Consider the following 23,064-nt stretch of genomic DNA (forward strand, 5'->3'; position numbering starts at 1 on the left):
GGAACAGACAGAGCCAGAAAGTAGGCTCAAAAATAGGGACTGTCCCAAATGCATGTGAATCATCTACATCTGTTTACAGTGTGACAATAATAAACTTCCTAATAATTTTATAAGCACCACTAGATGGCGAGCCTGAGTCATCCTACATTAGTAAACGTTCTCCTTGCAGGCAGCTGTAGTGGAAGTATAGTATGAAAGCTGTCTTCCGTCAAGCCACGCCCCTGAGAACAGCTAAGCCCCCGCCTCCTTCTTTTCCTCTCCCAAGCTTTGAGTGTCCCAGAGCCGGAGATGTATGAAAGTTCAATCCAGTGGGAACTAAACAATCAGCGTCACCCTGAGGTATCTGGGTAAGTTTGCAAGTGTCAGGAACCAGTTTGCACTGATTGTAGCCAACTGCAGTTGTTTTAGAAACCTCAAACATCTGGCTGGGGTTTGCCCTATGAAGCCTGTTCTGCATCTGGCTAAAGTGTTTATCAAGTCATGCTTGTGCTGTCTTGTGCCTTGCTGCATCCTGCTGATAAGTTTCAGAAGGTTTGTGTTGTGCACAGATCCACAGGCAGTGTCACTTCCTTTGCTGTCCATTCTGTGCTCATGTAAGTGCTTGTATTCCGCTCAGTCCTGCAAGGAATTGGGGGTGGGATATGTCAGCAGGATGTTTTCATCAGATTCAAGTTCTCTTCTCTTTTCCTTCCCAGGCTGGACACGGATCTGCTGGATAAAAACAAATAACGGTGAACCGACAAACCGGGGCAATCTGTCCGCAGACTGGGGAAGCTGTGTAGGACCTGGCGGAGACAGAATGATGACCTGGTGGATCCTGGCTGCATGTCTGCTCTTGCGCTCAGCATCTGCAGGTAAAGTGCTGTCATTTTGGAAATGACTATCCATTGCGCAGTTGCACCGTTCCACTACAAGTTATAGCTTGCTTCATCTTTCTGTGGAATGCTGGGACTTGTAGTTTTGCATCAGTAAAAAACATTTGATTACCAGCTGCAGCTAAGCTCATATTTCCAGTTGTTTACATCTGTATTAAACCAAATAGTTACCAGATGCATGCGACTGGTAATGATGGTCCCAGATTCTTGAACTGATTTGCTTTAATTTCTTTTGTATAGGTGGTATAAGATGGTGTTTGTTTTGCAGTTTTGTTTTTTAGTGTTTTTGCATACTAGTCATTAGATCCAAACCAATAGTTACACTGCAAATTAAGTATTTTAGAATTCCTTTTAGTGAAAATGGATAACGTAAGTTGATTGATTCAGTATACCAGGTAGAAAATACAAAACAGTAACAATGTTCCTGGAAGTGATTTGAACACTCTAGCAATACTAAACTGCTAGTATAATAAATAAATATGGTGCATGCTATTCAGGAACTTTGCAGTAGCTGTCCAGCAGAGTGGACAGTCACTCTTGTGTGTTAATAGTAGGAAAACTGAATGTGTTGATCTTGCATTTTTGTGTAGTTTTTGTTTTTATTTGACAGCATTGGTGCATTCAGTGTGTTTGTGCCACAACTAGTGGCCCTGCAGCAAATTGTAGGCATAGCAGCACCTCTATGTCATTTGTAAACACACACTAGGCTAGATTTATATTGGTAGGATGTGGTGTCACTTGTCAGTGGCGTAGCAATAGGGGTTGCAGAAGTAGCGACCGCATCGGGGCCCTTGGGCTAGAGGGGCCCCATGGGGCCCTTCCTCAACCAAAGTATTAGCTGTTTATTGGTCCTGTGGTGGTAATAATCACTTCTATAGATGCTTTGAATAGTAGTAATCATTAACAAACTGTTCCCCACCCCCTTCTTGCTCCTCTGACAATGTGGATGACCTTGGCACGTTTTGTTGCGCCGTATCAAGTGTTACATATAGAGTTCTTTGGGGGGCCCCATGTGAAACTCGCATCGGGGCCCATAGCTCCATAGCTACGCCACTGTCACTTGTAGTCCTACACCCTGAGTGTCCCACCAGTTGCTTGTGTAAGGGTTCCGCATGGTTCAGCTTTGCTGGCTGTCTGCACAGTAACATTATTTGACAGTTGTGTGTAATGTGTTGTGGAATTCAAGGACTCTTAATGCATGATGAAATAGAGGCAGCTTACCTTATCTCAATGAAGGTGGTAGCACAGACATCACCATAATTACATACTGGCTGGGATGTTTTTTATGCCTTTATTTATTCTAAGGCTGTTTTATACTACAGGAGATTTTGCTGTACTTTCCAAATTTGGCAGAATAATGAAATCACAGGAACCCTTTAATACTAGTGTGATGCGATTTTACCTGTTCGCAAAGGTTCTGCATGCTGCCTTTTTCTGCAATTCCTGCTTGTGTTCCTGTGAAAATAGCAACAAAATTGCATTGTGAAGTTGCATCCTTTGGCGATTTGCATTAAGACAGGGGTCAGATGTATGAAAATTGTGTGCGTTTTGCCACAATGCAAAATCGCATGTGAAAACGCACCTAATGGTTTCCTATGTTCCTCCTGCGATTTCAGGAACCCTCTTGGTTTGGGGGATTTCGATTTTGGTGCGTTTTTAAAAACCTGGTACATGTGCTACTTTATTGCATGCCACATATGATTTGTCATTGACAATCATTAGCTACTGTAACAATGGCCTGCATTTAAAGTTTAAAAACACAGACAAACACTAAGAACACATAATTTGCATTTTGCAGTGCAATCCAAGTGCGATCCCTGCCTAAAAGAGCCCTTAGGGAGGCTCTCCTGATAAGCTGGGCAGCATGGTGGCGTAGTGGTTAGCCCTCTCATCTTGCAACGCTGGCTCCCCGCTTTGCATCCCAGCCAGGGCACTATCTGCACAAAGCTTGGATGTTCTCCCCCTGTCTGTGTGGGTTTCCTCCATGTACTTTGGTTTCCTCCTGCATCCTAAAAGCATACAGATAATTGGCTTCCCCTAAAATTGGTCCTAGACTATGATACATATAGATAAAAGGATAACAGAGGCGCCAGCAGGATAAAAAAAAACACTAAAAGAGCTTAAAAACCAATCTTGGTAACAGAGGAGACAGTGGTGGACTTACCTCCTCCAAGCAGAACATACGACTGTGGATTTTCAGTCAAAACAATTTTATTGGATACTCCAAATAAAGTGCAACGCGTTTCGTGGGGTACAAACCCGCTTCATCAGGCAATAACAGTTAGGAGTAAACAGCATCTGCCAGTATCAGCAACACTGAGCGCCTCTGTGATACATATAGAGACATAGGGCTATGGTAGGGATTAGATTGTGGGCTCCTCTGATGGATGGTTAGTGACAAGATAATATACTCTGTACAGCACTGCGGAAGATGTTGGTGCTATATCAATAATAATACAAAATAATAAAGCTGATAGCTGCTCTATGCCTGTTGTGTTTCCTTTAAGTACTTTATCCCATTATAGTAATAATGAAATGGGATATGAATCTATAAATAGTGATACTCCGTGGTGCTAACGTCATTTACGATTTCATGGATCCAGCTTGTCTGTGGTACATGTTTCACCTGTTTCATATAAAATGTGTGCATTGTCCTGTTCAGTGTAATGAGCTAGCCACTCCATCTCTCCCTCGCTCCACCGCTTACCAGCAACCGCCACAGCTGTTTTAAATAGCTCCATCTCGCAGAATGTCACTTCTGCCTTCTATCTCATTGAATTACAGTGCAGAGATCTCCTTTCTTTTCTTTCTGGTGTTGTGTATCGCCCACGATCCCGCAGTTATGCCGAGCTTCCTCTCTCAGATTAGGATCCCGTTTTCCTGGTGACAGTTTGCTGCAGGCTCCTGTCTCCTGTGCTTCTCAGTGTGCTGAGCTGTGAGGCTTCTTACAAAGTTTAGCCAAGCAAAGGCAACAGATAATTCATCAGTTATGTTGAAAACTTTGATAGCTGCCTGTGAATTAAAACCACCTCTGGATCTGGTTGAACCACTATCTGACACTCCAGCAGGAGTTATTGTATTAATGGTATTGGTTGTATTAATGGTATTGTTACCCAGGAGCACATGTAGGGAAAGAGAACTTCTGTCTTTTATGAAAATTATTGCATTATTATTTTGGACTATAGGCTAATATTGCTTCCGTGTCTTTGTCAAACGTTTAACCATTCTATGTCTGATTACTTTAAGGGAACCTGAAGGGAGAAGTATATGGAGGCTGCCATATTTATTTCCTTTCAAGCAATGCCTGGCTGTCCTGCTGACCTTCTGCTTCTAACACGTTTAGCCATAGACTAGAAAAAGCATATTGATCAGGTGTTTCTGGCATTTTTGTGAAATCTGATAAGAATAGCTGCATGCTTGTTTCTGGTGTGATTCAGACTCTACTGCAGCCAAATACATCAGCAGAGCTGCCAGGCAACTGGCATTATTTAAAAGGTAATACATATGGCAGCCTCCATATACATCTTGCTTCAGGTTCCCATTAAAATGCAGCAACAGAGTATTGTTGCTAAGTGTTAGCCATAAGCAAAAGCAAAGACTTGGGCTTAGGAATGATGTCATATACTGGCCAACTCTATGGATAGAAAAGAGCAAGATTTTGAAACCCTTTAGGTTTCTTCATTAGGCATGCCAAAAACCTAAACCGTTTCATTGCTTGCTTTTTCTTCCTATTAGAACAATAAATGGAACATCTGCAGGCCAATATTTTTGCATTATCTGAAAATATGTTTTGAATCTACTCAAGTGCTAACGAAAATTCTGTGTTGAGTAATGAGCATTAGATGAACATACACCATGTATGTAGGGCATTTTTTTTGATTAAAATAGTCTATAGGAACCAAATAATGACAGTATTTTAGTTAATTTCCAGTCAAGAAATTGTTACATTTCATGATCAATGGCAACAATGACAATCATTTTCCAATTGAAATTTATATATTCTGCAAGAATGCATCTAATGTGTGATACTGTGAATGGGAAGTAGATCACATATAAGGCATGCTTTGTTTTTAATCAGAAAAAAATATCTGTTGATAAATATGTTGTGGTAGCTTTTATTTGCTAGTGTCTGTCTTTCATTGGGTATTTTGACTGTTTCAGTATATCTACATTTATAAAGTAAACGTAGATTTGAGAAACAAGAGATGGTAGTTTAGCTTGGCTGCAGTTCTTACGTAGCAGTACTGCTTTTGAGGGCCCTTTCACACCAGAGGGCTTTTTCAGCGTTTTAACGCCACAGCCGAAGTTGGCGTTTTCCTAGGTAAAATGAAAGTCCATAGACTTTTATTTTACCTTTTACACTTAACGCTGCGTTTTGGAGCGTTGCGTTTTGAAGCTCCCAGGAGCTTTTTTAGGGCTGACCGCTGCGTTTCTCAATACAATTGATACTAATGTATTGGCGTTAAAACGCCTTAAAAACGCCAGCAGCCAAAACGCAGCGTTTTAGCCTTTTACTGCTGCCTGTAGTGTGAAAGAGCCCTGAGTGTATGCAAGAACTTAAAAATACACAGTTGCGATACTGCATGGAACTCTTTAAGTCTAGTTCACACTGGGCGCTTTGGAAGCGTTTTGCTTATCTAGCGAAACACTGTTTTTCACGGTACTTTTCCGTTAGCTGGGCACATCCGGCAGGTGGCGCTAATTACATTAAAACTTCACATTAACACAAAAGTGTTAATGTAACTGCTTGCCGGCAGGTGGCGCTAATTAAATTAATACTTCTCGTAACATAAAATGTTAATGTCACCGAATGTATTGTGTTTGACGTGGCCGGCTCGCTGCGGCCAAATGTATATTAAAAAGTGAGTGGATTGAATTAAAAATAAGCAGGCGGCAATGTAACAGATCAAGCCGCCGGCTTCGGCTCTCGCTCTCCTCCCCCTTGCCCTGTCTCTTCCATACAATACTGGCAGCTGGCGGGGACATGTGTGTCCCGGCGATTTCCCGAGGTTTGCGATTGCGATTTTGCTATGCTATGCACGGCATAGCAAAATCGTGGTAAGAATCGTTCCGCGGCGAGATCGTGATTTAGTAAAAACGAATCGCGGTAGTGGAAATTACCTACCGCGATTCCTATGTTATTTAGCAAACCATAGCGATTTTAAAATCGCTAGCGATTTGCGATTCAGCAATCGCAAACGCTGTAGTGGAAAAGGGCCCTCAGAGTGATTGCATTTTGTGATTCTTTAACCACTTGAGGACTGCAGGGCTAAACCCCCCTAGTGACCAGGCCATTTTTAGCTAAATTGGCCACTGCAGCTTTAAGGCCAAGCTGCAGGGCCGCACAACTCAGCACACAAGTGATTCCCCCCCCCCCCCATTTCTCCCCACCAACAGAGCTCTCTGTTGGTGGGGTCTGATCGCTCCCCCCATGTTTATTTTTTTTTAAATAAATATTATTGTTATGGGATTTTAGGAAAAAAAAACCTGTTTCTTTAAATTTATTCCCTCCCTCCCTCCCTCCCCACAGCCGGCCAATTATGGCGATCGGCTGTCATAGGCTTCTGCCTATGAGAGCCGATCGCTCTCTTGTCGTCCCCAGTGAAGCGCTGCTGCTCATCGCAGCGCTGCACAGTGTAAATAGACGGCGTAATCGCCGTCTAACAGTCTCCCGAGCGGCTATTGCCTGAAGACTGAAGGCGGGGCGGAGCTCCGCCCTCCGAGCATGAGATGCGCGCGCACCATGCGCGCGATCTCATGCTAAACAGAGCCCCAGGACTTTACGCCAATTGGCGTTAGGCGGTCCTGGGGCTGCCGCCGCGGCCACGCCTACTGGCGTGACGCGGGCGGCAGGAGGTTAACTTTGAAATGCAATCGCTCCAAAAATGCTGCATGCACCGACTTTGAGATTTCAGCAAATCCCTATTCACTGGTGATCGCTACAGTGTGAACACTACCATTTACTTGCATTAGCAGCAGCACTTTGCTGATCGCCGGTGATCAGCAAAGCGCTGTCAAAGCACCCAGTGTTACCTAGCCTTTTGGGCCCATTCACACTTAAAAGCGCAAAACGGTAGTGCTTAGCGATTAGCGTGGTAAAATCACTGTACACTGTACACTCTCGTGATTCAGAGCGATCACGATCATCGCTATAAGCACTGTTTCGCGGTTGCTCCTGAATCACGAGAAAATTCTGCAGGCAACACGTTTTGCGATTGCCGTTAATTGTGAAACGCCCGCATTCGGCGGCAATCATGGCAGGGAGATCACTGCCATAGAGTTACAATTGCGCTAGCGCTTTAAAAAGCACTATCGCTTCGGCGATTAGCGGGAATCACCAACTAATTGCCCTAGTACGAATGGGCCCTTACAGTTTCTAAGCTTGAGGAAAACTATTATAATGGCTTCAGCTTATCAGGTCTAGTAGAGTAAGGCACAGAAAACGTAGCTGTGGAGAATGTTTTTTCTCTCTATCACAGTTTACTGACACATTCCTATATCGGTACCATCAGCCTCTGTTCCCTTAAGGACCAGAGACTACTGGTACGCTAAAACGCCGCATTCCGACGAATCCCCGCAATAATCCATCTATCCCGCTGGTCACGCCGCTCTGTCCCCGCCGCGGGCTGCTCTCTCTGCCCTCTCTATGATGACAGAGCGCTGTGCGCCGGTCAGGGGCCGCTTTCATTGGCTCCTGACCTTGTCACTCAATGTAAGCCAATGGGGTTGGCTTACAGTAATGACAGGGCCAGGAGCCAATGAAAACGGCTCCTGCCCGGCTCACAGTGCTCTGCCGTCATAGAGGCGGCAGGGCAGCACAGTGTGGCGGGTAGAAAGCGGCGAGAGCGGCGGGAACGCGCTGTGAATGGGGCGTAGAGTTTACGTCCGGTCAGAACCGCAGCACCACCCGCCCGACGTAGATTTAAACTGCGTCGGTCCGCAAAAAGTTAACACTGGGACAATGTTTTGACATGGGAACAACAGACAAAATAAAAACACAAACACAACTTTATTGTGTGTGCAAAAGTCTAACGTAGATCACTTTCTGAAATGTGCGGTTTAATGGTGAGCACATACACTGGCCACACACTGGTAATTTTGATCTGCGAGCTATCTGGGCAATCACAGTTTGATTTATAGGCAAGTCAAGGAATAAGAATTTGTCATGGTAGTCAATGTTTTTATTCTTAGCCCTAATGGAGATGTTCTCACAGCTGAATCCAGCAGTTATTTCTATACTCCATACCATCTCCGTTGGGAGACTGCAGGCTTAGCAATGGCAGCTCTGTAAAATCAGCAGTTATAGTGTGAATGTTGCTTCACTGGAGTCTTCAGGAGATCAAAGATGCCATCATGCGGTTCGGCTGTCCAGCAACTATGCGAAACTAAGATATTAGAGCAAAATTAGATTTAACTTGATAAATTGCATTTTAAATACAGGTGGTCCCCTACTTACAAACCGGTTCTGTTTTCAATGTGCTTTTAAAGTGTTTTAAACTACTAGTAACAGTGTAATACTGTAACATTTAACAACAAAATGATGTACTAAAAAAAGTATGCAAAAGCTTTGTACTTGAAGATGACTTGGTTTGCATCTCTGAAACGTAACTTGTTTGTAAGGCCTTTTTCTTACCAAGGGCTGCTGGAGGCGGTAAACACACTGCCTGTCAGCTGCTCCTGTTCAGCAAAGACCAAATGACTTGAGCTCTACCACCAATACGGAAGGAATTTCCTATTTATTTTGAAATGTGTATAGTACAGACAAGCGCGCACAACGTTTCTGGTGTGCGCCCTTTATCAGACACTTGATGAACTCCCCTGCAATACTCTGGTTCTCCCACAATGAATGTTACATTCCATGTAGCCTGCAGGATCTCTGCATAATTGAGCTGCTCCTGTTTACCAGCCGGACTCTTGCTAGGGTTTGGCACAGGTGGTGGACAGGAGGCCCCCTATGGAGTTGCATCTGAGCATGACGGTTACAATCCTCAGATGCCACATGAGACCCTTTTTCGGGCTGTGGAGTCGACGAGTTGGAGCAAATTTTGGGTACCTGGAGTCAGAGTCGGTGGTTTCAAAAACTGAGGAGCCAGAGTTGCAGTCAGAGTTGATTTTTTTTACCCACTCTATAGCCCTGTAAGGGCTGTGGAGTAGTCGAGGAGTCGGAGCAATTTTGGATACCTGGGGTTGGTGGTTTCATAAACGGATGATTTTTGTACCGACTCCACAGCCCTTCTAACCACTAGGTAACGCCACCGTGTGTCAAATGTGACGCGCACGGTGCTACCAAACGCTCTCATCCGAGTGCATTTATTTGCAGCCAAATAGCGCTTGTGGCCGTCAGCCGACAAACCAGCAGTTCAGTCTGAAAGTCACAAAGCTGCATTTGGTCCAGTGGTCCTTCAGCAAAAAGATTTAAACATAGGTCAGGAAAAGCAGCATATTCCTGGGTTGGGTCCTGCTGACCTTTGCTCTAATGAATGTCGTTTGCCTGACAGAGACAAGATGTATGTTAGGGAAAGCGATAATATATTTTTGTTTTGCTTTAGTTTGCAAGTGTTTATGTTTCACTTTTAGGGGTATACAACCTGTTACTGCACAGCTGCTGTCAGACTCCCAGGCACTGATGATTCATTGCCAGTCACGGAGTAGCAGGAGAGTCTCTGACAGCTGAGCGGCCGACACTCTCCTGCCTTTCACTGTCAGCTGTGATGAGTTTTATCCTGTTTCCACGATTTACGTGTGTTGTACTATTATGATTTCCCATTTACAGTTGCATCTTAATTACGGTGATCTACATTTTTGCTTTCATCTCCATTACTGTTTATTTATACCAGATTTAGATCATTGTCAAAACATAACTCAGTTGAGATCTCTGTCCGTTATGTAATTTGGCACGAGCGGTTTGCAGACTGTAGTAATCCTTCACAGTCTATTAAAATTGGTTATTCATTATTGCCTCTCTACAAGCTGCCCGCTTGTCACAGGAGCCCTCAGTGGCTGACCGCACTTAGCCTTCTAAACGGTGCCAGCGCACAGATCGTGCGAACTCTGGTCGCAGTCAATGCGCAGGAACCGTTAAGAATTAGCCGCAGACAACTCAGAAGGGAGCCTGTGAGATATGGGTGATTACAACGTCACCCACTGGTTCATGGGATTTGCCACCACCACTGGTATGGGCCAGTGGACCCGATTTACTGACTGACTAATCCTGCGAATAAAACGGTTAAACACACGATATTCTGTCTAGCCAACAACAAACAGTAGCGTATCTTCAGAGACACGGGATCACTTCTGTGTGTGTGCTGATAAGTAGGGTAGCGGAAAGTGAATGACTTGGAGAAAGTCGTTTATTCACGCAATATAAATAATTAATATATACAGACAATTATTAAAATCAACAATCGTTAAGACAGTAATAACCAGTAAGAAAATAAAAGAAGGGAGAAAAATACTTAGTAGGTGGAAAGAGGTCCTTTAGTGGGAAAACTTGTAAAGTCCTTGGTTTCAATCAAAGTCCAGAGTTCAGACCAGGCAGATGCCAGCATATCCTCAAGCTGGCATAAATGAGTTCAAGATGTTTCAGAATGGAGGACTCTGAGTTTGGGTCCTCAGCCATTCTTATGCCCCTGCTTCAGTAGGAGGGAGTGAGGGCGGGGAGCCATACACCCCCTTCAAAGATGAGATGAGCCCTCCCCTTGTACTGGGGCTAGAAATCATATCTACCCATATATGGGCTCTATCTCACAGAACCGTACAGGTCAGGGCAGATTTATTAACATTTTCAGGTCTGTCTCGATTTACCCAGCGCCCTGATACCAGACATGAGGGGTGGGACCCCTGCGGTATCATCAGGGCATTTTGAGACTGCCTAACTGGTAGTCCTTACCTCAGAATGTTCTGAAACTTCCTCAGAACCAGCACCGGGGCTCATGCTACCCTTCCCCCACGTTTGGCACTGCTGCCACCTTAGGAACCCCAGAAATATGACAGATCTGGGAAGTTATAGATATGGCTATGAGACAGAGGTTATTCCCAGGCAAAGGCTTCTTTGAAGTTTGGGGCAGCCAGCTAGGTGTCATCTCCCCTGCAGTGAGGGAGCCAGTGGGTCTGGCTTTCCCCCCAGCTAGATTGCTTCTGCCAGGATGCTTGTCACCTTGTACCTGATGGATGGCCATCAGCACAGCTTGAAGCCAGGGCCCTCCAGGGCAGATTAGGCTCATTAGCATATCAAAAGAGCCATCCTGCAGTTAAGGTGATGCTATTCCTCTGCTAAGAAGGGACTGCAGACCTCCTACACAATAAATCCAGATTGTACCGATTTGAAGCGCAATCGACGCAGGAATCGAGTGCGATCGTTCTTTTCTTCACGGGCGGTTCCAGGACGCGCCTGCGTCCCCGCAATCGTCCGTGACAGCCCCCCCCCTTGTCCGTGGCTTAGCCACTCATCCGCAAGATGTGTGGCGGCGCCGCTAGCCTGGCTGACGGGTCTCGAGTTGCCGGTACGGCGGGAAAACCTATTGGAGCCTGTGGCTCGGTTCCCCTGGACCGGTCGCGGTCGGCTACCCTCAGGGTTGACCCAACATGGACCGTTCTGGACAGGGCGTTTGCGCCACTGCAGTCGGACGTGGTGTCTGCCGGGACTGCGGACAACGGGCAGTGGGTTGGTTAGGTCAACAGCCAGCCCACGCAGGGTTCCCCTGCTGAGTGGCTGTGGACCTAAGGGAACCCCGCGGGAATCCCTGGACCTTCCCAGCTCCTGACAGACGGCACATGCCCTGCAGTAGTTGGCTACATCCCTGTTCATCCGGGGCCAATAAAACTGTTTCCGAATACCGGCGAGTGTCTTGCGGACACCCGAGTGCCCGGTCAGAGGATTACCATGTGCGGATTTCAGCACATGTCCCCTGAACGCACTCGGGACCACAAGCCATTTGGTATTCGCGGGGGATCTACCTGTAGGGGGCTGTGCAGACTCACTGTACAGTCTCCCACCTTCCCAGTACACCTTGAAAGCGGCCCCGTCTGCGAGGGGCTCAGCGGCTTGCTGCATGAGCACCTCCAGGCTTGGGTCACTTTGTAGTGCGGCTGAGAATACGGCGCTGTCAGTTTCAGCCAACTGGCTCATGTCACACGAGGCCAGCGGCTGAAAGGTCTCATCCCTGCGGTCAGAGGAGGGGGAGGAGGCCGGAACCCCCTCCACCTGTTCTGAGCTCGGGTTCTGAGCAGTGCAGCTGCGCGGTATTGCTAGCACAGGTACACTGTCAGAATGGCACATATTGGCATTACCTACATCATTGTCACAAGCATTTATAACAGTAACAGGAACATTTTCATCACGGACAGTTTGTACAGTAAACTCAGGTACAGTTACAGCATCCTCACAACAGACAGTCTGTACATCAAACTCAGGTGCCTTTGAAGCAGGCACTATTGAACCTGGTACCCTTGAACTGGGCACATTCAACCCGCCTCCCCCTGGTGCTCCCCCAAGTGTATAAAGTACCTGGTGGTGGGTGGAGAGTCCGTCTCCTTCCGTGAGCGACAAGGCGGTCGTGGCAGGTTCATAGTAGGACACAAGCTTGCCCAAATCAGTCCCTAGCAACACAGGGACTGGGAGATCCTTCATAACCCCAACAACCCTTTCTTGGACCCCTCCCACTCCCCAATCCAGCTTCACCCTGGCGTGGGCTATGTGAAAAAGGGTGCCTTCTACTCCAGTAAGGGCAAGGGATCGGCTGGAGTTGATGCTCTCCTTTGGCACAAGGTGTGAGTGAACTAACGTGATGTCAGCTCCGGTGTCTCGGAATCCGGTGACAACTTTGCCGTTCACTCTAACAAGTTGCTGCTGGTCGGTTCGGTCACGGATTTCCTTTCCGCGGGCAAACAGGACAAAATCTGATGATCCAGGCTGTGGTTCGCTGGCGGGATGCCTCTGCTGTGGGTGAGGTGCAGGTGATGCAGATGATCCAGGTGCTGGTGGTGTCTGTCTCCGCTCCGGACAGTCGAATTTCATGTGTCCGGGCTGGCGGCAGTAGTGACAGATGACCTCTCCAGGCGCTGCAGGCCTGGGTGCAGCAGCTGCGCTGGGTGGCCTCTGTGGCGGACGGCTCACAGGGGCAGGAGGGTCTGCCGAGGTATTGGGCTGACCTCCTCTCCAGCTGGATGGAACAGTTCTGCGGGTATCAGCCACCCGGGTAGTTGCAAAAGTCTCAGCAAGGTCTGCAGCGACAGTGGCTGAAGCCGGCCTGCGTTCTAACACAAACTGTCGTACATCAGCAGGGCAAATGTTCAGAAATTGTTCGAGGACTATCAAGTCCTCTAGGACGCCATAAGACCCTTTGGTGAGGCCTAGTGTCCACTGGCGGAGTGTGGTGAGCAAGCTGCTGGCCACATCTCGGTACGAGTCAGAAGATTTTTTCTGCCAGGCCCTGAACTTTTTCCGATAGGCTTCTGGCGTCAGCTGGTACTTAGTAATGATAGCGTCTTTTATAGCAGCATAATCATTATCCTTTTCCGCAGGCAATTCTGCGAAAGCATCAAGCGCTTTGTAGCGCAGCAAAGGTGTCAGATGTCTGGCCCACTGGTCTGGGGACAGACGATACTGACGGCATGCTTTTTCAAAAGACCGCAAAAACAAGTCAATGTCAGTGTCTTTTTCAATATTAGCAAATTTAAATTTTGCACTTACGGGTGCTGCAGCTCCTTCAGCAGGGAGGCTGGGCGGTGAACTCCGGCTGGCCTGTTGCACTTTTGCCATGTTTAGCTCATGCTGTCGTTGGAGCTCCCGTTCCGTAGCAGCCGCTTGCCGCTCCCATTCCTCCCGCATTTGGCGCTCTGTCCGCGCTTCTGCAGATTGGCGCTCCTCACGCATGTACTGCAGGTACTTGTCCAGGTCAGTGTCCATCAGCTTTTGTAACGCCTGCTGCATTAGCGGATCAGTACAAACGGACAGTCCAGTACTGGCCAGTTCCGGGCGAGTACTGTCAGAAACTCTGGGATTGGGGTCCACACTGACATTCTCCGGCGTAACTGTTGATGCAGGGCCCTCAGGATGCACAACCTCTGTACGGTCAGGAGTCTCAGTCTCTGGTTCCCCTCGATTGTCAGATGGGCTGGTATCCACTTCAGCGGACACTCCCGGCTCCCGCAGTTGCTGGGTATCCCATTGAAACAATTCCGTTACCAGGTCCTGTTGTTTCTTGCGGCCGACATCAATGCCTCTCTCTTGGCAAAGATTTTGCAGGTCCGCCAGGCCCATTTTCTTGTAGTTCCCGGACATTTCCATGCCAAATAAAATAAAACTTTTGGGGAGGGGTACTGGCTACACAGTCTCTCTGTATATATAAAAAATATATTGCCTTCCAGCTACACCAACGAATTAGTTCGTTTCTCGATAGCGCTAGCGCTATCGTAGATACTTTCAGCACAACACAGGTCCCAACCGCTGCCTAACACTGTCACAGGAGCCCTCAGTGGCTGACCGCACTTAGCCTTCTAAACGGTGCCAGCGCACAGATCGTGCGAACTCTGGTCGCAGTCAATGCGCAGGAACCGTTAAGAATTAGCCGCAGACAACTCAGAAGGGAGCCTGTGAGATATGGGTGATTACAACGTCACCCACTGGTTCATGGGATTTGCCACCACCACTGGTATGGGCCAGTGGACCCGATTTACTGACTGACTAATCCTGCGAATAAAACGGTTAAACACACGATATTCTGTCTAGCCAACAACAAACAGTAGCGTATCTTCAGAGACACGGGATCACTTCTGTGTGTGTGCTGATAAGTAGGGTAGCGGAAAGTGAATGACTTGGAGAAAGTCGTTTATTCACGCAATATAAATAATTAATATATACAGACAATTATTAAAATCAACAATCGTTAAGACAGTAATAACCAGTAAGAAAATAAAAGAAGGGAGAAAAATACTTAGTAGGTGGAAAGAGGTCCTTTAGTGGGAAAACTTGTAAAGTCCTTGGTTTCAATCAAAGTCCAGAGTTCAGACCAGGCAGATGCCAGCATATCCTCAAGCTGGCATAAATGAGTTCAAGATGTTTCAGAATGGAGGACTCTGAGTTTGGGTCCTCAGCCATTCTTATGCCCCTGCTTCAGTAGGAGGGAGTGAGGGCGGGGAGCCATACACCCCCTTCAAAGATGAGATGAGCCCTCCCCTTGTACTGGGGCTAGAAATCATATCTACCCATATATGGGCTCTATCTCACAGAACCGTACAGGTCAGGGCAGATTTATTAACATTTTCAGGTCTGTCTCGATTTACCCAGCGCCCTGATACCAGACATGAGGGGTGGGACCCCTGCGGTATCATCAGGGCATTTTGAGACTGCCTAACTGGTAGTCCTTACCTCAGAATGTTCTGAAACTTCCTCAGAACCAGCACCGGGGCTCATGCTACCCTTCCCCCACGTTTGGCACTGCTGCCACCTTAGGAACCCCAGAAATATGACAGATCTGGGAAGTTATAGATATGGCTATGAGACAGAGGTTATTCCCAGGCAAAGGCTTCTTTGAAGTTTGGGGCAGCCAGCTAGGTGTCATCTCCCCTGCAGTGAGGGAGCCAGTGGGTCTGGCTTTCCCCCCAGCTAGATTGCTTCTGCCAGGATGCTTGTCACCTTGTACCTGATGGATGGCCATCAGCACAGCTTGAAGCCAGGGCCCTCCAGGGCAGATTAGGCTCATTAGCATATCAAAAGAGCCATCCTGCAGTTAAGGTGATGCTATTCCTCTGCTAAGAAGGGACTGCAGACCTCCTACACAATAAATCCAGATTGTACCGATTTGAAGCGCAATCGACGCAGGAATCGAGTGCGATCGTTCTTTTCTTCACGGGCGGTTCCAGGACGCGCCTGCGTCCCCGCAATCGTCCGTGACACCGCTTGCTCTGATTTTGTGCACATTATTGCTGTTGGCACTGCTTACTAAATCATTTGTTATGTCTGAACTTATTAGGATTTAATTAGTAACATAATAGACCTTCCTTTAAATCAGTGTTGACTGTATATCAGAACTGGATTTCTGAAAGGACCACGGCCTGGGGGACAGGGGCCTACCCCCGAGGGCTTAATGCATGAGCTGCTGGCAATATTAGTGGTGCTAACACCAGCAGAATACTGTGCGGTGGACAATTAGTGTGACCCCGCTGTTTCTGGTTAAACTTGATGGACGATGTCTTTTTTCAACCAAACTATCTTACTATCTTAGTTAACTGTACATAGGTAATGTGCATTATGATACTTGTTTAACATGCCTTAGAAACACTCACATTACCCATGTACCATGGGTTGCGCTAATTGCGGTACTCTTCTGGTGTTAGTACTGCTAATATTGGCCTGCACTGTGGACTGTATTAGCGGCTGTTCATGCATCAGGCCCATTGACCGGTATTTAAAGCAGAACTCTGGCCTAAAAAACAAATATATAGGGAGAAGAAGTTATGGTACCAGATTATGTATAAAATAATACAGATGTCTTCTAGATCGCTATACTCAGCAACCAATACGTACTGTTTTAAGAAGGAATTATATCATAGCTTAGTGATGGCTGGCAAGCAGGTAATGAATATGAGCATCCAATTACACAGTTATATCAAGGCAGTTTCCTTTGTAAAGCACACAGAGCTGGGAAAAAGCCCTCCAGCATCCAAAACTGAGACATCAAAGTGTGCTCCTCCATCCCTCCCATCCCAGCTATCACAACTGATTACTATTAGAGTAAGAGGGGGCCCCAACCCCCCTAACACCTTAAATCGTAATGAAACCCAGTATTTCTTCTTTGCTCTAATAGATTATTAACAGCATATTATATACAACCAGCATTTTTTTTATTAGAACATTCAAAGGGCTACACACAGGACTTAGAATTTCCCTGCCAGCGAAGCTGGACGCATCCGACTGTAGATAATGTTATCTTGTATTTAATTGTATCAAGTGTGGAATGTAAATAAACACTTCTTTGACACTGCAAACCCTGCTGAACAAAGTCAGACAATCGGGAAGCATTTCTGCTTAGGTTAGAACATGAATAAAGCAGTTATAAATAAAATGCAAAGTCAGCTCTCAGAGAAAAAAAAGTGTACTTTGGGAACGTATCCTTTCGGAATGAATAATAATACTTATGCACAAAAGCAAATATGATAACCGTATGGCATTTAAAAAGTAGGAAAACATGTTTTTATTGAATATTATCTCAGGGTTTTATACAGCTTTAATCTCTAGTTATCTGGCTTGCAGTCACTGCCAAGTATCCCCTTTTCTTATTTCTCTCTGATTCAAACACAATAGGGGAATGATAGCTGAGTGAGTTGTGTTCCCCCTCCTACACTGCGCCCTGAGGCTGGAGCCTCTCTCACCTCTGCCTCGGGCCGGCCCTGAAAGCACATGATTCTTTACACAATACTATGTATTTCTCACCAAGGATTTATGTTCATTGTGGCGTTTGTGGATTAGAACCTGTGAGTCACAATTTCAGGCTGTAATACAAACAGAATATCTAATAATAAATAAGCCACAAACATGCTTACAGGGAAAGAAGTACTGTTTTATTTTGTGTCTGGAGATCCACTTTAACTCAAACCTGAAGCTAAAAAAAATGTGTTTCTGCGCATGCTCGCTGCGACATCGTGTTGGTAATTTTTGTAAAGTTCACATGTCGCCATAGACTAGCATGACTTCCGGGACCACGCAGATCACTGCAAGTCGCCGCTTTGCCACAACATTAATGTAGTTTTGGACCTGCGACGGGGATGCAGCGAAAACATCACTTATAGTGTAAGTATGAAAGTCTCCATAGACTTTTATTGCACGGCGGTGAGGTGAGGTAAAAATACTGCACAGCCTCAGTGTGTAAGGGCCCTCAAAGATGGCTTGAAATAAGGTATTACTGGTTCTATGAATTATCCGTACGACACATACAATTCATTATATCCTAAGGTTTTATTTTCGCTTCAGGTTTTGTGAAGTATTTTCACAAATGTTGTCAAATGTAATTACAAATCAATATTTGTAAATGGGGAACAGTTTTGTATAGTCGAGAGCTGCTGTGCTATTCCTGAATACAATATTGTTCTGTATATTAAAATGAGGTGATTGCCAATCCTCAGTATATCTGCATTGTACAGAATAATCCCATGTAGAGCATGAAGCTAACATAGGGCCGGTTATGTCGGTAGCAGATTGTTGGTCTTGTGACAGTGTGAGAATGTGTGTGCTAAATCTCATTACTCTCTGCAGTATGGCATATTTACTGCTCAGGGCTTGTGTTTAATGTCATCATGTTATTTATATGTAACTGAAACCCTGCTATAGGATTATTTATAAGTTGTTTTTTTTTTATAATTTTCTTCATACTAAATTTATGACTTGAAATGATATTGTCTAATTTTGTCTCATTTGAAATTAGATATTTGGGACTGTTCTTCATTATAAGACTATTACGTTATTGCAGAGGTGGTCATTTTGTACCATGACTGTAGAAATATAGAATATTTTCACAATTAGAACTGGAACTAGTCGTACAAACATATCTTCATATGATGGTCACCAGATTCCAGTTTAAGCAATATGTTGCGTCAAAAGTAGGGATGATCAATGAGGTGCAAATATTTCCGGGTACATGCAGGATTGTGTAAATTTGTATGCAAATTGGAGCAGCTTGAAAATGGACCAATCAATTTAAACCTTGGTGGGACTTGATTGGTCCATTTCCAAGATGCATATATTTGCATACAAATTTACATAATCCTGCATGAACTTGGAAATATTTGCATCTCATTGATCATCCTAAAGGTGCGTACACACATGCGACTATAGTCGTTTGAAACGATCATTCCCCGATCGTTTCAAACGACGATCGTTTTAAAAAAAGCAGCCAACGACTATTAAGTGTAACGACGGACGAGCTAGATCGTTAAAAACGAACGATCTAGCTTGGCGGATTTTTTCCAACGACGCTCATTTGCAAAAGTAGTACATCGTTGGAAACGGCCGTTCTTACTAGGCTTGACATGCGCATTTCGCTATTTCTCCATGGAACTTTTTATTTTTATGCGCAAGCGCAATAGTTGCTTTACGTGATGTAGCGTTTGTTCTCAGATCGTTACACACTTTAAAAACTAACTTTACTTAGGTCGTTCTTTCGTCAATTAAAAGTTCGTTCGTCGTTCACTACGAACGATTGTTGTCGCATGTGTGTACGTAGCTTTAGTCAGTAGTAATATACCGTCTGTATGATGCTTTAGGGCCCATTTACACTGGGGTGATTAGCGGGTATTTACCGCTAACCCCCGAATCGCTGGTGATCGCAAGCACTTTTTAAAGTGCTTGTGCAATATTAAGTATATGGCAGCGATCTTACTGCCGCAATCTCCGATGATTCGCAATTAGAGGTGATAGCTAAACGTGCTACATGCAGCATTTTTTCCGTGATTTTAAAGTGATTGCGAGCGCTCAAAAATTGCGCGAGAGTACAGTAATTTTTATCGTGTTAATCATGGTAAAATCGCCAGTGCAAAACAATAGCACTAAGTGCTAGCGTTTTGCATTTGCAAGTGAGAACAGGCCCTTAGACGCCGCCAGAAACCGACTTTGACACACAAAGGTCAGTGTCAGCAGCTGCAGCATGTCAATGATGGATGATCACTCAGACCATGTATTCCCTGATAAACTCTGGCTCCCTGAATTCATGTTCCACTCACGCTGATTGCCACTGGCTTGGTCTGTCTGCTGTCAGTGGCCAGAGCTTGCTTTTAATAACAGTACTTTGTTCAGAATTAATATTCAATCTAGAATACACAGAAACCATTTATGGGAAGTGCCTTAGGTACTTTGGAGTGGGTAGAAGTGTGCCATCTTCATTCAGATACACTCTGAAGCCATTTAATAAAGTGATAAAGCTGCCCCATCATGCTCCAGGAGTAAGTAAGGTAGCATATAGTATGTAGGGCAGATTTTCTCAACTCTATGTAGCCCAGATTTGCCAGTTTCATTGTTTACTTTTATTTTTCTTTTAATTGTTAGCAGTGCTTTCTATGGGCAGTCCCTTCTATAATCCCTGTTCAGTGTGCTGCTTTAGTCATTTAGTCATCTCCATTGTTGTACAGCCAAACAAAACTTTGCATTTTAATAGCACTTCACATGTCATAAACCCATAATTTAGCCATCTATCTTCCATAAGGCCACTTGAATGAAAGTGATCAAGCTATCTATAGAGATAGTGATAGAGAGGAGAAAAGCGAGAGTGGTGTCTTCCCATCCTCCAAAAATGTTGTCCTTCCTGAACCAAGATGTAGTCCTCTACAGGGTGGTAATCGCTGACTGTGCTGGAAGTTGTTGTGCCCCCAGGATAATGCATAACACAGGTAGTTATACTATAGCCCCCCCACAGTTACTGACTAATTAGGAAATATTTACTTTTAAGGGATGAAGCACATTATTTCTAAAGAACAAAGCTACACTGTAGCAGCCTTGCTGGTCATGCTGAACTTTGGCCCATTCTGGGACCCAGATTTCTAGGCATAGGTCACTTAGGCATTCACCTTGGGTACTGCCTGGATATGGTGCTGAACACAGCAGCAACCGAGGAGGGAGCAGACAGTAGAGTGTGCACCCTATATGCCTGGACTCTACAGGAGCAATTCACCAAAGAAGATAATTCAGAAAGCTTCCCTTCACTGCTGGATATAGTGAAGAATGAAGAGGCAGAGTTATCATTTTAGTCTTTATAGTCTCTGTCAGTGTGGTCCAGGTTCTGCCTAGTTTCTTTTATTGCAGCACCAGGTAGTCTCACCCCCTTTCAGTGAGGTTTAATGTGAACCTGTATCCAACTGAGTTGTAAACTGTGCTCATCCCACTTCTTATTAACTAAGTTGCTTCTACTGTCCAGCCGTCAGTAGACCGATTACCACTAACCCTATGACTAGTATCACTGGACTAGAGATGGCGACAGTTGACCAGTGAGAGCAGCATAGTAAAGGTGCCCACTCATGATACAATATTGATTGCACAATCTTACCACTTTGTAATATGAGGGACTACCTAAAATAACCATTCAAAGCATATTCACCCAGTTTACACTTCTGCTACATAGATTTGGTAAGATTGTACAATCAAGAGGTTATTATTAGTGGGCTCCCTTGGGGAGTAAGAGGGAGGCACAGTGTATGACTCAGGCCTAGTATACACAATGAGATTTTCAGGCAGATTTCCTACCAGATCGATTATTTACAACATATCTGATCTGATTTCCGATCAATTTTCCATAGAAGTGAAAGGAAAATCGATCAGAAATTCGATCTGAAGTCAGATTGGACATGTTGGAAATAATCGATCTGGTAAGAGATCTGCCAGAAAATCTCATTGTGTGTATTAGACATAACTCCATAAACAGGTGGACACAGGTTCACGTTAAATTGGTAAGAAAAAAAAAATACCCGTATGGAGCGCTTACCTCAGGGAGGTGGAAGCCTCTGAGTCTTAATGAGGCTCCCCCCATCCTCCTCCATCCCTTCATTCCATCGCTGACAAAAATCTGCCGGAGCTCCAGGATCATAACAATCCTTTGTGTGCCTCCCACAGGTGCTTCCGTTCGGGGCTTAGGTGGAAATAGCAGAGCCTGATGGGGCTGTGCCTGTGCAGTAGAGCTGATCTGATCAGGCTCGGCTATGCACGAGGCTCTTACAGGATTGTAATGAGGAGGATGGGGAAACATCATTATGATCCAGAGGCTTCCCCCTCCCGAGGTAAGTACCTCATAGGGGCTCTTTTTTTCCTTACAGATAATTTTTAAAGAGAAACTCCAACCAAAAATTAAACTTTATCCCAATCAGTAGCTGATACCCCCTTTTACATGAGAAATCTATTCCTTTTCACAAACAGACCATCAGGGGGCTCTGTATGACTGATATTGGGGTGAAACCCCTCCCACAAGAAACCCCTCCCACAAGAAAAGTTCAAACTTTTGGTAGTTTCCTGTCTGTGAACCTTGTTGCATTGTGGGAAATAGCTGTTCACAGCTGTTTCCAACTGCCAAAAACCGTGCAGCAGCTACATCACCTGCCAACAGTAAAATGTTCACTGGAGTTCCTCTTTAAAGACAGCGCCCCCTGATGGTCTGTTTGTGAAAAGGAATAGATTTTTCATGTAAGAGGGGGTATCAGCTTCTGATTCAGGCCCGGTTCACATTAGCATTCGCTATCCGGATTTTCCGGATCTGATCCGGACCACATACTGTACAAACGGAACGTACGTTCCGCATAGCAATGTAACGTCTATGCGGACGTTCACACGTGTCCGTTCCGTACAGTACAGAGCCGGATCGGATCCGGACTCCGGACTCTTTTCCAACATGCGCTATTTTTTGGGTCCGGATCTCCGGCCCACGCACCCGGACCGGAGCCGGACCTGAGCCTGACAGCACCATCAGGAACACAGAAACCAATGGGGAATGGAAGGCACAGAACACACTGCCTACAAAAACCTGACGTTCTACCCCACTTCCTATGCGTATGCAAGCGGCCATTTCGGATAGGGACACATGGGCCAAGCATGTCTGGAGTGGAGCAGCAGTGACAGACGTGCTGGAGCTGTTTGGCAGAATGTCGGAGGTGGAGGTGAGGCCTACAGCGGAGGAACCTGATTCTACATGTGCACCAGGTGCACCTTCTGCTGACCCCAACATTTTTTTTAAATTTCGCTATTTTTTGCCCACAGATCCGGATGGCAGCCTGATGCATGCCTGATACAAACGGCCCGGATCCGGATCGGAACCGTACGGTTCTGATCAGGTCAGGTTTATTTGCCAAAACGCAAGTGTGAACGGGGCCTAAGATAAAGTTAAATTTTTTGGTCGGAGTTTCTCTTTAAAAAGGTCCCAGTTTGGCAGTGTGGTTTCAGTTTCTCAGTCCATCGATCGTCCCAGTCACTGAGCGTGCCACCCAGAGGCGTATCTGGGTAATATGGTGCCTATGGCAAACACTTAAAGTGTGCCCCCCCCCCTACTCCTTTTTCCCTTGAAGGGTGGTTAGATGAAGGGTGACTGGGGCAGGGTGGCTGGGTCCAACTGCAGGGTGGGTCCAACTGCATGGTGGGTCTGGGTGCAGGGTGGCTGGGTCTGGGTGCAGGGTGGCTGGGTCTGGGTGCAGGGTGGCTGGGTCTGGGTGCAGGGTGGCTGGG

At 45.7% G+C, this 23,064-nt stretch overlaps 1 protein-coding gene across 5 annotated transcripts in view; it reads left to right on the forward strand.

The window, feature by feature from the left end:
- Nucleotides 1-264: 264 nt before the first annotated feature.
- Nucleotides 265-23,064, forward strand: part of TGFBR3 (transforming growth factor beta receptor 3) — a 336,698-nt gene continuing 313,898 nt past the window's right edge. For 4 of the 5 annotated variants that reach the window (XM_068239808.1, XM_068239810.1, XM_068239811.1 and 1 more), the window contains exons 1-2: nucleotides 265-347; nucleotides 696-854. In XM_068239808.1, coding sequence (XP_068095909.1) covers nucleotides 800-854 — 55 coding nt within the window. In that variant the 5' untranslated portion in view covers nucleotides 265-347; nucleotides 696-799. Of the gene's footprint in view, nucleotides 348-534; nucleotides 594-695; nucleotides 855-23,064 lie in introns of those variants that run through there. The other variant, XM_068239809.1, reaches the window with a different exon arrangement.

This window comes from Hyperolius riggenbachi, chromosome 6, assembly GCF_040937935.1.
Source record: "Hyperolius riggenbachi isolate aHypRig1 chromosome 6, aHypRig1.pri, whole genome shotgun sequence".
Taxonomy (NCBI): Eukaryota; Metazoa; Chordata; class Amphibia; order Anura; family Hyperoliidae; genus Hyperolius; species Hyperolius riggenbachi.